Source organism: Haliotis asinina, chromosome 5 (assembly GCF_037392515.1).
Source record: "Haliotis asinina isolate JCU_RB_2024 chromosome 5, JCU_Hal_asi_v2, whole genome shotgun sequence".
Taxonomy (NCBI): Eukaryota; Metazoa; Mollusca; class Gastropoda; order Lepetellida; family Haliotidae; genus Haliotis; species Haliotis asinina.
Genome location: NC_090284.1, coordinates 72,175,574 through 72,192,681, shown reverse-complemented (window position 1 = coordinate 72,192,681; position 17,108 = coordinate 72,175,574). Strand labels below are relative to the sequence as shown.

Sequence of the window (17,108 nt, the reverse complement as noted above, 5' to 3'; positions counted from 1 at the left end):
GTTTGAATTTATTATTGTTTGATAACTAGTGAACAGCAATATAACAACTTTCTTGTGAGAAAATAAAAAAACAACAACATTAAGTGCATTGCATGAAACTTCAGCAAACTTTGCTTTATATACATTCTCACTTGCCCAATGAATTCTATGTACTGGCTATGTTAATTAATTTTTCATTTCCACTGCAAGGAATCTACCAATATTTCAAAGGTCATCTCAAATATTTATATACAGATATTAAAAATAACAATGAAACAACCTTGACCAGTTAAAACTTTTCACTGTGTCCGTTCATGTACTTTGTAGCTAGTCTGACTTCCCAATCAATGAATGAATGTTGTTAAAGAGATGGTGCTTGCTGGTCATATGGTTTTATAATTCTAAGAATTTTATTGATACAACGTGTTATGAAATAGTGAGTGAGTGAGTGAGTTTAGTTTTACGCCGCACTCAGTAATATTACAGCTATATGGCGGCGGTCTGTAAATAATCGAGTCTGGACCAGACAATCCAGTGATCAACAACATGAGCATCGATCTGCGCAATTGGGAACTGATGACATGCGTCAACCAAGTCAGGGAGCCTGACCACCCGATCCCGTTAGTCGCCTCTTACGACAAGCTGAGTTGCCTTTTATGGCAAGCATGGGTTGCTGAAGGCCTATTCTACTGTTATGAAATAAGAAAACAGTACATCAAATCATGGTTGAATGAACCAGTTACATAAGATTTCTAAAGAAAGATAAATACTTGGGACATATATTCCATCCTTCAGGGAACATAGTTTCTTCTACACTGTTTAACACTTCACCACACACATTAAATTATGAGGAGATTGTAAAACCAACACTGCATGGGGTTAACTGCAGGACTGAACAAGCCTGTATCTGGTTCACTTCCAAAAGACATACTAGTACCTCCCATAAGACAGACACTATGAGTACACTGATTAGCTCAACCATGCTGTCCACCCCCTTTTAATTAATGAGCTGACCCAGAGTATAGTAACAGAACAGAACAGAACAGAACGAAATGCTATTCTAACAAAAAACACAAAAGTGATATTGTGAACATACAGGTATATATAAATATTAATAAACTATTAACATGATATAATATGATGGGGCACAGACAATGTTTTATATATTTGGAGGATGAGTGGTTGATAATCACATTTCAGGAGGAAAATAAATTAACAGATTGAGGGTGTCACACTGATAACATTAATTTTCGTTGTTCACCAAGTGATGGACATATTCGTACATTAGTACAATTCATTCAAGCAAACAGGAGAAGTGATAGGAATTGAAAATCAAATCCACTATCGATTTGCGGAGGACTTGCGGTGAACAATAACCCCTTAAAACCAAGATATATTCAAATTTAATATAATCACCAATTTTAAGGTTTTATCCTAACTTTTTACTGATGAATGTTTTTAAAACGAATACTGTCATGCAATGAAATGCATGCATGCATGCATGCAAGCAAGACTCTGGAATTGTTATTAAACAAGAAAGCAGTTAAAATGCACATAGCTTTACACTGAGCACTGTTTGTTCAAAAATTTCAATCAAATTTAGTGGTTATTTTACTTTATTCATGTGTATTACACTAAAGCAACAAAATTCCTAATTAATAATTAAATTAAAGTATGATTTTTACAATCGATAATTATTTCTAATCCTTGTTTTGATCGATTTTCGATTATTTACGATCATCGGAACACCACTAAACAGGAGAGACATGATCTCATGCTGGACAAGATGGCCAGTAAATATATAGAAGGTTCAGTAAAGTGTTCAAAAAACAATGGAGATTCTACTGGGTTGAATCTATTTCACAACAAGAAAAATGTACATAAGTAGCATGCCAATACATATAAACAAATCCTGATAACTGTAGTACTTCAGCTTGACGGGTCTCAGGGGTATTTTAAGTGAATATAAATGCTGACCTGAAGACACATACAATGAATATTTGAGTGATTATGTCATGGTGACATTTTATATCATATCAGCAGATATACAGGCAGGAGCCAATAACAAACAGGCACAATGGTTTCATATTACAATCTCACAGTAACTGTAATATGTGAGGAGGACCAACTTACTCACAGGGAGATATTTCCTGGAACTATGGATGTTACCAACTATGACACCTGTATATAAGACAGGTGTTGTGAAGACCTTGCTCTGTTGATAACATACCTACTTCAGTCACAGATACACTTGGACTTCGGTGCTTGATTTCACACTAGCACTGAGCTGCATCTTGATGTAAACACAGTGTTGACTCATGTGCATACCAATCCTATCTGTAAAATCACAACCATAACTGACGAATTCCTGGAATTCAAAACTAACGACACTTGCAGCTTGTGTGTGCACTACAGAATACAGAAGAGTTTACAGGTGGTCCTGTAAGAGGATCCAATGAAGCCATGTGTCTGTGCATAGTAATGTCCTAATTTCACCCCAGTAACAATGCAAGCACCTGACCTCTTCTGTTAGGGGCCAGAAATCTATATTACTTAGATAAATCACACAAAAACCCTGAAAGTATTGAGCTGAACTAATGCTTATAGACATTTTATAACCTAGTGTGTTCCTGAAAAGATTTTAAAATGATAGAGCCCTCAAAAACATGATATGATCCTGATATATATGACACAATTCTACAATGCACACAGCTTTTCTTCATGTTTTGGGTTGTATGAACCCTTGTGGAAATTCATAACTAATTATAAAAACATTTTTCTTCCTAAACTTCTGTGAGAAATTGTTCGAACTGTTCACTCAGGTCATGGTGTTCTGTCCCCAGCAGGGGGATAGCTACCTGTATCAGGATTCTTGGGGACCAGGAAGTGTAATGTGACCATACAAGATAGCAGATTGGCAGGTACAGGGTCAACACCTACAGATAGCTGGTAGGGGAATACAGGTAACAGGAGCTCACTGAATGGGGATACGCATGGAAACTACAGGAAGGTGGATGTAAGGTATCACAGATTCATCAATAACTGCAGACCATTCATGAGTGCACAGACATACATGCATGCATGTATGCACATTTTGAATGATATGAGCAGTTAGTGTATTTTATGAATACTGGCATCTTGGGTCATAATAGGTTCTCTTCAATCAGTAATGTTTCAAAACAGCAACTTCACCCATAATTCACCCTTACCCACAATGCACATCTTCGTTCCCTCTCTACAATATGTGGTAAGGCCAAATCACAGTAGAAAATGAACATAAAGTCTCTTCAATCCTTTTCCCTATATTCTATGAAGATAATGCAAAAAGTGTTTCTCTGTAAAATATGTTTTTTTAATGGACTAGATAGAGTGTAAACATTCCAGTCATGAGAAGTTGATGATACGAATGGAAGACAGCTGTCTGCAAAGGCTGGTGACTGCATGGTTCCCCTGGGGGTTGTACTGTCAGTGAACACACGCACTGCTGGCACATAGCATCCTGTAGCAGCAGCGACATGTCATGTCATGTGTACTTACACAGCACATGGGTCAACAGAACAGCAACACATAGTCAATGACATAAAACATGATCATATAAATAGATAAGATCATGATAAATATCATCAATCTATGGAAGAAGAGTGCTTTTATTCACAAAAACAATGCTGGGATGTTTACCTTCTGACTGCCATCCGCACCATCTTCTGTATCTTCATTGACGATGACTTCATACGCAGGAACTTCTTCCTGGCCAGACAGACTCGGACGAACGTCTGGATGTGAATAACAGCTACTCTCTGGATCTTAGCAGCCTCTGCATCCAGATGCTGCTCAAATGTCTCCTTCATAAACACCTGCAAACGATTGGAATCCATGTCAACATAAGCATCATAATAAATCTCATCATAGTCTGGTGGTGAGAGCGAGGTATTATCCTTGGTGAGATCACTAGCAGACGGCACAAAGGACAGTGCGATGCTGCTGTCTTCTGAGGGATACTTGTATGAATCTTCTGAAGGGGGTATGAAAGAATAATTCTCGTCCATAGTTGAGATAAATGCAAAATTGTCTTCTGATGGAGAAATGTCCAGATGCACATTCTGTTCATCCTCATTTTCAAGCATAGTCTGTAGAGAGTTGAGGTAACTCACAATGCCCTGTCGAGTGTACATCTTGCAGTGATAATGTAAATCCTACTCACTGCAATGTAATAGTGGCATTTGACCAAATCCAAAATCTACCTTAAAAGTTGTCAACATTCAAACTATTCTTCTTGACAATATATTGCCTGAAGGTAATATTTGTTGCAACTATTACAATGCACTGACACATCTTCTAATACGATGATTCCAAAATAACTCTTCTCATATCCTGTGTACACAAGTATGCACACTGTGCTCAAACCTTGATTACTGTGATTACATTCCATTGACAGAATACTTGAAGATGAGGCAACTAAACAACATGCCCATAACAGAGACAATGAAATCTTCTGATCCATGATCTCACATAAGTCACCCACTGTGTGTTACACATTGAAACTCCAAAAATAGAACTCAGTCCAACTTTCAGAATGTATTTGACAATGTGTTAAATGTACAGCCAATGTGGGAATATATTCCGTTATACCATGTCAGGGAGTGTCACATCTTCCCTGTCTGTCTTATATTTCAGGCGGTGCTGTCATGTGTCTACATGCAGCATGTTTAACTTCAAACGAGAACATAAATTATATTTTTTTACTCACAAAGACAATTATTGCACAAATTAGGCCAGAGGCTAAAGTTCAAGGGATATAACTCTTCTTAACAGTGATCAATCAAACAAGAATATAAGATTGTTGTAAAGGATTGGGGCCAAAAAATTATTTTTAAATGAACTCAAGCACAGTAATATATAATATCTGTAATATTTTGCAAGTGTGCCAGTTATGTAAACTCCAAGCTTCTCAACATGTGTAAGTGATTCATGACACGACTGCCATGTTACTACATACGACACACCACTATATAATGATATTTTACATCATGCTCCCTTCATTTCAATAAGTTCTTTATCAAATGATTATCAACAACTTGTACATTACTTTTTAAAAAAAATCTTTTCCAAACAATATTTAATTTTCTTTCCATTGCTCAACACAGTGACAAAATATTTACTCTGTCAAGTCAGTGACCTTAGAAAATGAGACTATAATTATATATACTGTATAGATATAAGTGATTACGGATTTGACAAACATTTTGATGATGGCTGCTTACCTTGGTTGTTCCAACCTGGAACTGCTGGGTAAATGCTGCCCCCTGGGACTGCAGAATTTTGGTACACACATCAGCCTGCAGATGTCTGTTGGGAAAATACTTCTCCCTGATCAGACAGCGGTACCTGAAATACAGACACACATTAAATATCAACTCATTAACAAAAGAAATAACATTCTTATCTAAACATTTAAGACAAGGTGTAAATACCATTGTACAAAGCATGGGTACAAAATGTTAAAAACTTTCTCTGGGTCAAACACTCCAAAGGTTGATGGTATCAGCATATGAATTACCACTGTGAGTACTACTAGTCCAGCCAGCCAGCCCTGACAACTGCTCATCTACTGGAACACTATCGCTCCTCATCTTTATTGTTTTGTACTCGAGACCAAAACTGAATAGAATCTTAATTGTCAAATGAAACATTTCAATCACCTTTCAATGCAATCACTGAACTTGATCCGGATTGGATATCCAAGTTTACGTATGCGGATTGTTTCCAACATTCCACTGTAACGTAGCTGTTCCATTACGACATGATCTTCAAACTCCATCGCTGCTTTGGTTGTGTTTGGCTTGATACAGCGTACAAAGTAGGGGTTACATCTGAAGGGAATATAACCAAAGCTTCCATACAATCGATTATAAGGGTCCTGATCCACAAAGTATTTGGTACGCTATACATTTGTAAGCCAATGGCAAACTGTAGAGTTATGACATATTGTAAAGTTATGAATGCATTGAGTACTGGGACCCTCAATGTAATCTATACACAGTAGTAGTTCTGAGTCATTTGTCAAGGATGAGAATGGGTATGAGTGAAAAAAAAGAGGAAAATGAGTCAAGGGTCTTAGGGGTCACAAGTAAAGAAGACTCACAAGAATGACTTGCATGATCGAACTTTTGGAATCACTGATAATCACTGTTGTGCATGAGTCACGTTCTTCAATTTCGTTCATGAACAGAAATCAACTCAGACAAACTGTTTTTCTTTCTGAATGACATTTTCTTAATCAGTATTGCCTGCAAGAAAGTAACTGCAGAATTTCTGCAGATCGTAAAATCAAATTTTCACTGGTCAAATGCATTGTGTGATATCCCGGGTGAAGTTTACCTTGACATGGTGTCGATGAGTGAGATGAGGCTCTCATTGAAACTTGCTCCAACTGTTGATGTGCGAGGTTTGAGTGTAACATAGCGCCCAGTGGTTTTACTGAGAGTCTTCGTGATCAGGCGATCTCGCAACTCTTTGAACATCTGGGCTATCAACTGGAAAACACATGTCACATGTAAGCATATCCCCAATATGGACAGACATGATTAATACAACAGATCATAAACTGAATGTTAATCCAGAGACATAAGTCAATACCTTATTCTTGCTCTCACACATGAGCTCCACAACATCACTGCGCAGTGTGTCCTTGTTCTTCTCTAAGAAGTGTTGGACCTGTAAGACAGACAGACTGTGTCACAATATTATGAACATATAAGAGTGTCACATTACTGTCAACATAGACAGTGTTGCATTACTATTAATATAGATTGTGTTGTATTATGGTCAGCATACACAATGTCACATTTCATTCAACAAACACAATGTCTCATTTCATTCAACAGACAATGTCACATTTCATTCAACAGACACAATGTCACATTTCATTCAACAGACAATGTCACATTTCATTCAACAGACAAAGTGTCGCATTTCATTCAACATACACTATGCCACATTACTTTCAACAGACACTGTGTTGCATTTCATTCAACATACACTATGTCACATTTCATTTAACATACACTGCGTCACATTTAATTCAACAAAGAATATGTTCCATTTCATTCTATAAAGATACAGAATGTATCAATATACACCTAGTCTATACACTTACATTGTACTTGATCTTTCCGGCATAGTGAGTAATGTAAAACTCTGGGTCAGACATGCGGGGCTTCTCATAGAGGCTGTTCTGTGCATGGTGGAAGTGGCACTTCTCCAGGAAGGAAGTGTCAGTGGACTACAACAGCAGGAAACAGGGTGGTAAATACGACATCAGAGCTACAACATCTCTCCACAAGGTTTAACAGCAGACCAGCTACCTTGTATGGTTTCTAACATATTGTTGCAGTGCTATGGTCAACATGTTCTGAGTGCATGGCAACCATGATTCTATATGACAAAATGCCCTGTGTTCTGATCTTCTCAGCAGTGTTTCCTGTCAGAAATCTTAGAAGGAACACAGGTGCATAGAAACACAGGACCACAAGAACACAGGTTCCTTAACACCACTACTAACCTGGGGGAAGTTGCATTCATCATCCAGGATGTGGAGAATGCCAGCTGGCTTGCTAGAGATCAGGTCAATGGTGGGTTGGTTGTCACGGAAGTCGATTTGCTGCCACTGGATCTTCTCCTTCTGATATTCCTTCTGCTCCAGGCGGAAGATGTGTTGGTTGAAGAAGAACTGCAGTGTCTCGTTGGCAAAGTTGATGCACAGCTGCTCAAAGCTGTTCACGAGGAAGTCCTGGCAGAAGCAACAAGGTCACACACTTATTTAGATATCCCAGATATCACTGAACATGCACATATACCCCTAAGAATACCAAAAGACAGGCATGAAATAAATTTCGTTACAGATCTCTCTTTGACCTGAAAGTTTCATAAGTCTAATGACTCAGATCAGAGGATTTGTTATGCAAGACATAACAGAAGTGTGATATTATATGCTTTAGATGAAGACACTACGAGAATGACAATTACCTCAAATCCAAAGATGTCCAGCACAGCCAGTGATGTTGACTTTTCTCTCTCCGCCTTACATATAATTTGGTTGATACGCTCTACAAGCCACGAGAAGAGGCGACTGTACAGAGCCTTGGATATCGCATCCCTGCAAAGCACAAATATACATACACTCTGAATATTTGCTATTACTTTCTTAGGTTCCTATTAGATCATTACTAATGAGATTTCTAAACTGGACAAAATAAGTTAGGCATAGTGGTATTTTTATGATGGATATTATATATATTGATGTAAATGAAAAAAATACATCATTATTCAAAATTTAGAAAATTTACAAATATCCTTACTATTTTTGTCTAGTATACTATCCAGTAAAAAGGGATACTTAAATCTCACTTTAAAATTATACATTCATGAAACCCACCTTGCATCAAGTGCTTGGTCCATGTTGTAAGGGGACACAACTCTTTCCCCTCGTGCTTGCTGAAACAAATAATATTGACACATGTATGAAGCAGAAGTCACGGGAATTGATGTCTTAATTTGGTGTTGACCTTCCAATTTTAGAATAAATGACAACTCAGAAAACCAAAGCAAAATGGGAACTGACTGTGATTTTGCTGGTGAGTGCCTGTTTCAGCCAGTCTTCAGACAGCCCCAGGAGGTAGGACACCCACTTGAGCTCTGCATCACTGCCAAGCTGCACTGTGTCATGGTTGTCAATCTGCGGTAAACAATTCTCTACTATGATGCTTGCACAATACAAGTATGTGACATGTCACACAACATTGGACTGAAATATTACCAACACTTACTCTTTGAAAGTACACTTATGCTCTTGACTGTAGAAAAGGGTGTGAGGAAATGTGAGCTCTTTCTTGAATAAGTTAGAAATGTTTGATCATTTGTACTTTTTACCCTTATTTTTAGGTTTTAATGGAAGTCACCAAACACTTTTCACATGTAAGTCTTCAGAAAAGTTTTGTTCACATGCCGATATATGTAATATGGTATTTTTCATTTGTTTTTTGTTGTGTGTCCATAGTCCACAATGGGAAGTTTGGCATGATCAGCCACTGAAAGATAAATTTCCATAAAAAGACAATTATACCTAAAGTTGAAATCCTTTTATATATAATATAATATAATATAATATAATATAATATAATATAATATAATATAATATAATATAATATAATATAATATAATATAATATAATCATTTAATATATTAAGTAACAATATTACCCATAACTTCATTCATGTACGGTACTCACAATCACAATCATACCAGGAATGTGAGTTAACTTAGAGGTGCCTACTTTCCATCTCAGGTTAAACAGAGGCACAGCTGTTCAGCCAATCTACATTTCAATACTTCCACACAAATGCTGATCATAATCTGAACACCTTCAAATGAGGCAAATATGAGATTCAATTGAAATTCAGTCCACTTCAACATGCAACAATGGGATCAAGGATACATCACAATCATGGATAGAAATATTTCACAGACCAAAACTTCTAAAAATCTCATCATAATAATCATATTGTAACTAATCACCAGACTGAAAACATACTTTTTTCCTATTCCAAAGGATACTATTTTAAGATACAATAAACAAAGACAATGTTGCTATTACACATTAATGGACACATTATCTGGTGATGTGTTCAGGAGCTGGTAACACCAGGCAAATGAAATAACCAGCAGTTTGTTGGCCTGTTTTGGAACACGAAAACAGACTACTGGACAGATCATAATGGTGTAGAAAAGAAAGGCCAACCAAAGCTGCACATCTCAGGAAGTGGTAGTTGTTGAGATCACTGACAGTTTTTCTTATTTATTTAAGCATAATAAAACAAAAACAATGTCAGATGAAGTCTTAAATATCAACAGGGCCCTGATTCCCAAATAGAGTGAGTGAGTGTGTTTAGTTTTACACTGCTTTTAGCAATATTCCAGCAATATGTTAGTCCTGGGCCCCATTTCACAAAGCTGTTGTGGAGCTAAGACTCTCATACCTCCTATGCTGTAATAAAGACTTTTGACAATTGTAGTGCTACAACAGCTTTGTGAAATGGGGCCGTGATGACCAAAGACTTGCTTTGTTTGTTTGTTGTGTAACACCACAGTCAGCACTATTCCAGCTACATGTCAATGTCTGTAACATATTGGGTCTGGACTAGACAATACAGTGATCAACATCATGATCACTGATTTACACAATTGGGATACATGATTCACACAGATATCATGGACCACTGTTGTATATCTGTCTGAGTCTTGCTTCCCTAAGTGTGAAGATGGAGTATGGAAGTAGTAACACCACACCGAAAGTGCTGTTGGTAATGGTTATAATGTTCCCTCACCAGTAGAGTGTGGAAGTAGACATTTCCAATATGAAGGACTGAGGCCAGGATTTTGTAGATGGTTTCCTTCTCTGACTTCTGGAAACTGAGGATGTCCATTGCCGACTGCAGCTTGCGAAAGTTCTCTGCATCATCCCGACCTGGCAGCACTGAACTCCCACCCTGTGTGGAGAAGATGTCACAGAACCAATGTCATGCACCAATGTACAACATTCATCTTGTATAATCTGAGTTATGTATGGGAGTCAAACCTGGACCTTCCACATGAAGAACAAACCACAAGGCCACCTCACTACCCAATCCAGGAGAAGAGGGTAGAGACGACAACATAACATGAGACCCTGAATGAGGTATTATGGTATTTCCAAACAGGTAGAAGACTTTCCACCTCACTGATAACACTAAATCCTCTTTGTGTACTAGTCATTACACATTTATGGCACTCTAAGAGGCTGCACTCACCTGGTTGAGGTAGAAGTACTTGGGAGCAGTCTGGAGGCCATATTTGGACTTCTGTTCATCTGACATTGATTCCAGCATCTCATAGAAAACATGATAGTTCCGTTCTTCTGATGCCTGAAACAACGTAAGCCGATCATGTAGCTAAAAGTTGCAAACCTATATCTTTGTAGAAGATGTGAGGGAGCATAGTTTTATGTTGCTTTAAACAATATTCCAGCAATATCATGGTTGGTGACACTAGCAATGGGCTCCACATGCACGGAATCGGGCCAGGGTCTTCAGTTTGACGAGCGAATACTTTAACCACTAGGCCACCCCACTGCCACTGTAGAAAATGTGAACAAGTCCTCCTTTATGAAAATTATGATATCAGTGTGAATCAGATAAACAATTTTATTTTGTGACAGGATTTTAATTTTGTTTGGGTAAAACCTGAGTCTTCTTATATCTTCAGGTTGGCATATTATTACTTTTAAATATCTCATGCAATATCACAGACACACTCTCTCACATTTCAGTAAGCATCAACTGTTTTGTGAGTAAAAAGGGTTCAAGGACACAATTAGCAATGTACCAGCAATATCACTGAGTAAGATGCTAGACTTGGGATTCACATATTACACTCATAGGGAACTGAACCCTAAGCCTTTGGTGTGACAAGTGAAGACTTTAAACACTAGGCTCTCCAACTGTTACCTTGACAAGAAACACAAGGTCTCCCCCGAAGTACAACAGTGGTACATGACGTGGACATGCATCTGCCAGCCATGTGACCACAGGCACATGCAGATACAGGGCTGGTAACATGTGATTAATTAGAGGTATGTACAATCTGAAGGCTTACATGTTAATTTGGTAACTGATGTTCAAGCTGTGGAGGCGACATGCAGGTACCTTCAAACGTCACCCCAATCATTGGCACAACACCATGACAATCATCTGACACAGGCAGATCGCAATTAAGTGTCTTTTCAGAACAGATAGATATATTATTACTAAGCTACAGGTGTGAAATATGCAACAAGAATGTACAGCAACATCCTTTGTCAATAATATTACATTGCCATTTCGTAAAGTTGACATATTTGGTCCAAGGCATGCAACTCACAAAGATGTCAACATTTGTTGAGACGTGAAATAATGTGAACAAAAGGAACTCACGATGATAAGGTATACATTGAGTATATTGTAATAGGATCAATTCTCTCTAATGTGAACCTGTTCTTGCATTGTAATTCATATGTACATTGTTCATTATTTATGGCCAGGGTGGTGATAATGATTTTCATGCAGAAGCATGTACAATGTCTGTGACACCTGAACTAGAGTATCTAGAATATATGGACAAAGAAAGTGAGTCCCCTCTTGCATGTCATGTACAAAATCAAAACTAATTTTAAAATACTTTTTGGTACTTGACTGATGACCCCACTGCTACATGTGTATAGCATTGACGACCCTGCCTACCTGCCCAGAACAAAAAAGAACAAAATGGGTGACAGCCCCCCTCCCCCCCCCCCCCTATAAATAATGACTGGTTACTCACGGCATCAGTTTGCCACACAAAAATGTTCACTATAGAAGTTATAACACTCTGTCTGTGTCAAATTTTGTAAACAGCACACACTACAGTTTACAGGGTCAGACACGAAGGTGTTAAGTATTTTGAGCATACTTTAAGATGTGGATTTAGACCATTATAAACATGCACATTGTGATTTAGAGTTCTGTTAAGCAAAAAAAGTCACTTCCTTGTCAATAATATCACTCAAGGCTTGTTAAAGAGCAAAAGTGTTATCTTTAGTCAAGAGTATATTAACCTTCACAAATCCTGGGTAGTATATATGACAGTGGTATAGACAACTTGAGTGTAAGCATGGCTGGAATGACCATACATTGTAAGTACAAGCTATTCTGACCATGACCATCACATACATTTCAAAAATAAGTTGGTAAGTAGAAGACATATTCCAGAACCTACCTGTGTGACAATTCTGGACTTTTCCAGCAAATATTCAAGTGTTCTTGCACCAACAATTGATCCACTGTAAAAGAAATTGATTTTGAAAATGTAATACATGTGAAAAACATTTGATTCAGGCATTTTATTGCAATATTTGGCTGATTGTAATTTTGTAAAGATTTTTCTTTACAATAAAAATATACAAAAATTATCTCTATGCACCTTTGACTGTTCAACTCATCAATAATCAGTTCATAACCATTAGTTCTACATCATGCACATGCATTGATCAAAAAGAAAGTCAAAGAAATCTTGTAAGGTCAATGTAGGGAAATGCAAGGTCAATATCATTAAACTATTAGTGATGGTGAGCCAAGATGTACTATAGACAGTGATCAATTGTCATATGGCAATATCAAAGTACCACCTCAATTTACAAAATACATCAATTTACCTGAATAGTAACATATTACAAAACAAATAGTGCAATAAATCACTTACTCCTTGAAGAAAACTTCAATGTACTTCCCAAATCGACTTGAGTTGTCATTGCGTATTGTTTTGGCGTTACCAAAGGATTCAAGGAGTGGGTTTGCCTCCAGGATCTGCTCTGTGATGAGGTTGTTACGGGATTTATTCACAGCTGCCAGATATTGCATAATCAGTTTGGTACTCTCTGTCTTACCGGCTCCACTCTCACCACTGTAACAATCACAATATTAACATTCAGTATGATCTCACAGCCTTCAAATGAATCCCTAAATTTATTTACATACTGCTATATCTTAATGGCAATCCTCCTGGCACATAAGCACAGCATGAATTGGACTCTTAGACAAGAGAGAAAATACAGAAGTATCATGAGAACATCCATGTAACAAAGACGTACAAGAGCTATGGAATTTTTAAAAGCGGTGGCTACATATCTGTATATGTGAGTGTATATGACTGTATAATTGCTGATGGCACTGACTTTTTAACAGGAATGTTACATGACAGATGGGAGATGGATGATTCATGAGAAATGCCATTTAAAGGCATTCTAGATTTTTTTTTGTTTTCTGGCACATTGACTACAAAGCTGTCCTAGAGATAGTGTTTCCATATAAAATTATGATACTGATACATTATGACCCATCAAGATTATGTAAAAATAAAGTAAAATCATGAAAACAAATCAACCCATCAAATCCACTGTATTTATTTACTGCAAGTTAAACATAGACATATGATGTTCTTCTGATGGTTAACACACATTCGGTATTCATGTGTGATGAACATTTAGCACTGAGCACAACTGGAACTGTATTGTCGGCTGTCTTTAGTCTACCTTCAACTTCATAAAAGACTTGGACTAAATCATCTAAGTTACATTGCTCTTTTCTCAGGAATTGGACCGTGGAATGCTCAGCACGACTGTTATCTTTATTGCTTGGATTCCTTGGAACTTTATACAATATGGATGTAATAAATCACCGTTTCCCCTGCCTTGTACACACAGGAGGAGAGGAGTACAATATTTTTATTTTATTTCCTTCTTGAACATGTGTTATAGCATACCAGAGTGGTTGAAGTTTGTGAGATGAATATATTAGTGTATTTTCAGTGCCTGCTGGAATGTAAGGACAGATTTCATATTTTCGTCTTGAAACAAGCAAATCAGATTTCTTTACTCTAAAATTCAGGTTGGTAGGTCACAAATAAAAAATAAAGAATTTCAGTCTAGAATACATTTTTATTATTTCCTGGCAAAAGTAAAACACATCAGAGTTATTATTTATAACATTGTATTAATTCTTGATCAGTGGAATACAAAAACATTGCCAGTCATTTTTTCCACTTGTACTGAGATGGCAGACACACAAACCTGTGCAAATAACAATAACTGGTAATGATCATATGACTGTCATATCAAACCTGCAGCAGATAAAGACCTGAGTAAACAATTCAGGTACTAAAGTGGCAGTTGAACTGCTCCATATCCAGGTACATACAGGTAAACAGTAACCTGCATTTCTCAGTTACGACTCATCCACTAGTGTTCTAGATATGTTGAACGTCAAATCTGGATCTGTCTATATACTTTATCAAATTATTAATGTTAACTTTTGCAACTTTCATTTATGATGAAGTAAAATCTACCCAATTTAGAAGTCCTTCACCCACATTACACATTAAAATAATAAGACAAGGCTAAATCATGGCATTACTGACCTCTCCATTGTGGTGAAACTTTTCACCCACTTCTATATTGGAATTACTATCAGTTACTTAACAAGACAATTCCCCTTCTTTAAAAGTGCATATAGTTTCATACTACAAGCAATATGATTGTTACTCATATAGCATTTTGAAGGCAACATAATCAAGTGTAGACCGTTCACTTATCCTGTACTTGACCTACGCTCCCCCCCTGGTACATGTGACATATTCCGGGTACCCAATAACCTAGATACCCAATTTCTATTCTGGGCGCCATAAAGGAGCCGGTAGGGTTTTGTGCTGTCTACAGTCAGGAGGCGTCATAAACCAAATCATTATCTGTCAGATGATGACAGCCATATCACTGCTGGAGAATGTTAACCCTGTACCATAAAAGTGGACACCCCTCTACACTAGTACATTGCTACCCGTTATATACAGGGAGATAACCCCCATCACAGTACATACTACAGTGTGACCAATGATTAGTGGACTCCAATGATGATTAAGTGACAACTGTCACACTGCTGTACCCACTGGGAAATACATGGTACCAAGCTATTCTCCAGCTTACAAGTGATTTCAAAATAACCTAATCCCCTACAAATATAGATAAGCTGCACTATGTATTCTTGAAGAATCTGTCCCAGCACACTGCAACAATAGGCAGTCTATTTTCAAGAGATTTATTCTGAATAATGACAAGATGTCACACAATGTTGCACTATGGAGCAGGTGACTACTAGACTGTGACAAACTTCATCCCCATCCTCGACTACACCATGTCCCAGCAGGGAGGTAAGCCAAGCTTAATGATTTATACAATACATTTGTGAAGATGGTAATACACTGCCTTTCTAATCTGATGACTCTTCCATCAGGATTTACTTCTGCTTTATCATACATGGTAATGTTTTCGTTTAACAAGAGTAGTGCTATCAATGCTAGAATGCTGGAATTTCTAGAAAGATGTGGCCATAATACAGATCTTGTCAATCTGAAAATCATTATCAATATTGTAAATCGATCGAACACACACAGTATTGAGATACTAATTTGACCTAGATCAGGTCCACCTGCATGGTAAAGAAAAACCTGCTTGACCAGTGGACAGACTAACAGCATTCATACAGTTAATCTCTCTGTTATGAGGGGATTGTTTACTCTTACACAACACTATTTACTCAAGAAAGGAGTTATCTCCCTTCCTTTGAACTCCCATGAGTAAGAACTGCACTATACTTCCAACTTGTGTTGTTTGTTAATTCACGACATTTCTTCCTTGTCCTGATGTTGCATGCTGGGAACCCTTTAGAAGCGCTGTCAAGCATAAGCCTTACACTTCTATCCATGCTGTTCCTTGAATCTTGTCTGCGCCAGTGTACCAGGGTGATATGACCCATATACCATGTAGGGCAACCAGAACCCCCATTGTATATACTACTTACCATCTGCTAGTCTTTGTCTGGGTGATAAAATAACTCTAAATCCCATAATCCTTTAATTGTCTCAAGTGCTCATTTTCAAACCCAAACGAAGCACATTTTTCATGAAACAAATCTGGCTGCCTAGCATCCAGAATCCAGAAACAATGTCCCAAACATACCACTCCTCTCCTCCACCCTCGAATCCACACTGATCTAGAAGCAATGTCCCAAACATACCACCCCTCTCCTCCACCCTAGAATACACACTGATCTAGAAGCAATGTCCCAAACATACCACCCCTCTCCTCCACCCTAGAATACATGAACCTGTGCACCCCACACCTACGTAAATCCTGTATCAGCATTTGCTGTACTGTAATCCTACCATATGCCTTCTCAGACTCCCTCAACAGCCCCTGAATACCAAGAATATACCCCAGCATTACACTGATGAAGCATCCCTCAGTTGCAGTTACCCAAGTTACTCTCTACACACATGGCTTTAAAATCTTAATGTGAATGTTAGTCACCCTTGAATGCATTAGGTAACTAAATAGGGTTAACATCCCTGGAGAGGCATCTCTATCCATTCACAGACACAAACAAGGTCAGGTGCATGTAAATACCTCCAGCTTCAGGGTATGACACAGTTTATTTTGAATTTTTTCAGATACCAAGTAAAATGACTCAACA

The 17,108-nt window shown here is 37.7% G+C and overlaps 1 protein-coding gene across 4 annotated transcripts in view; it reads right to left on the bottom strand.

Annotated features, from left to right (window-relative positions):
• LOC137285205 (unconventional myosin-XV-like) overlaps window positions 1-17,108 on the bottom strand; it is a 116,593-nt gene that overhangs the window by 47,204 nt on the left and 52,281 nt on the right. For all 4 annotated transcript variants that reach the window (XM_067817470.1, XM_067817471.1, XM_067817468.1 and 1 more), the window contains exons 7-20: window positions 13,288-13,488; window positions 12,805-12,868; window positions 10,824-10,937; window positions 10,362-10,523; window positions 8,600-8,713; window positions 8,414-8,472; window positions 8,005-8,134; window positions 7,541-7,768; window positions 7,136-7,261; window positions 6,616-6,693; window positions 6,358-6,512; window positions 5,679-5,849; window positions 5,241-5,364; window positions 3,658-3,833 (exon numbers count right to left, since the gene is read on the bottom strand). In XM_067817470.1, the coding sequence (XP_067673571.1) occupies window positions 3,658-3,833; window positions 5,241-5,364; window positions 5,679-5,849; window positions 6,358-6,512; window positions 6,616-6,693; window positions 7,136-7,261; window positions 7,541-7,768; window positions 8,005-8,134; window positions 8,414-8,472; window positions 8,600-8,713; window positions 10,362-10,523; window positions 10,824-10,937; window positions 12,805-12,868; window positions 13,288-13,488 (1,902 nt within the window). The remainder of the gene's footprint in view (window positions 1-3,657; window positions 3,834-5,240; window positions 5,365-5,678; window positions 5,850-6,357; window positions 6,513-6,615; window positions 6,694-7,135; window positions 7,262-7,540; window positions 7,769-8,004; window positions 8,135-8,413; window positions 8,473-8,599; window positions 8,714-10,361; window positions 10,524-10,823; window positions 10,938-12,804; window positions 12,869-13,287; window positions 13,489-17,108) is intronic.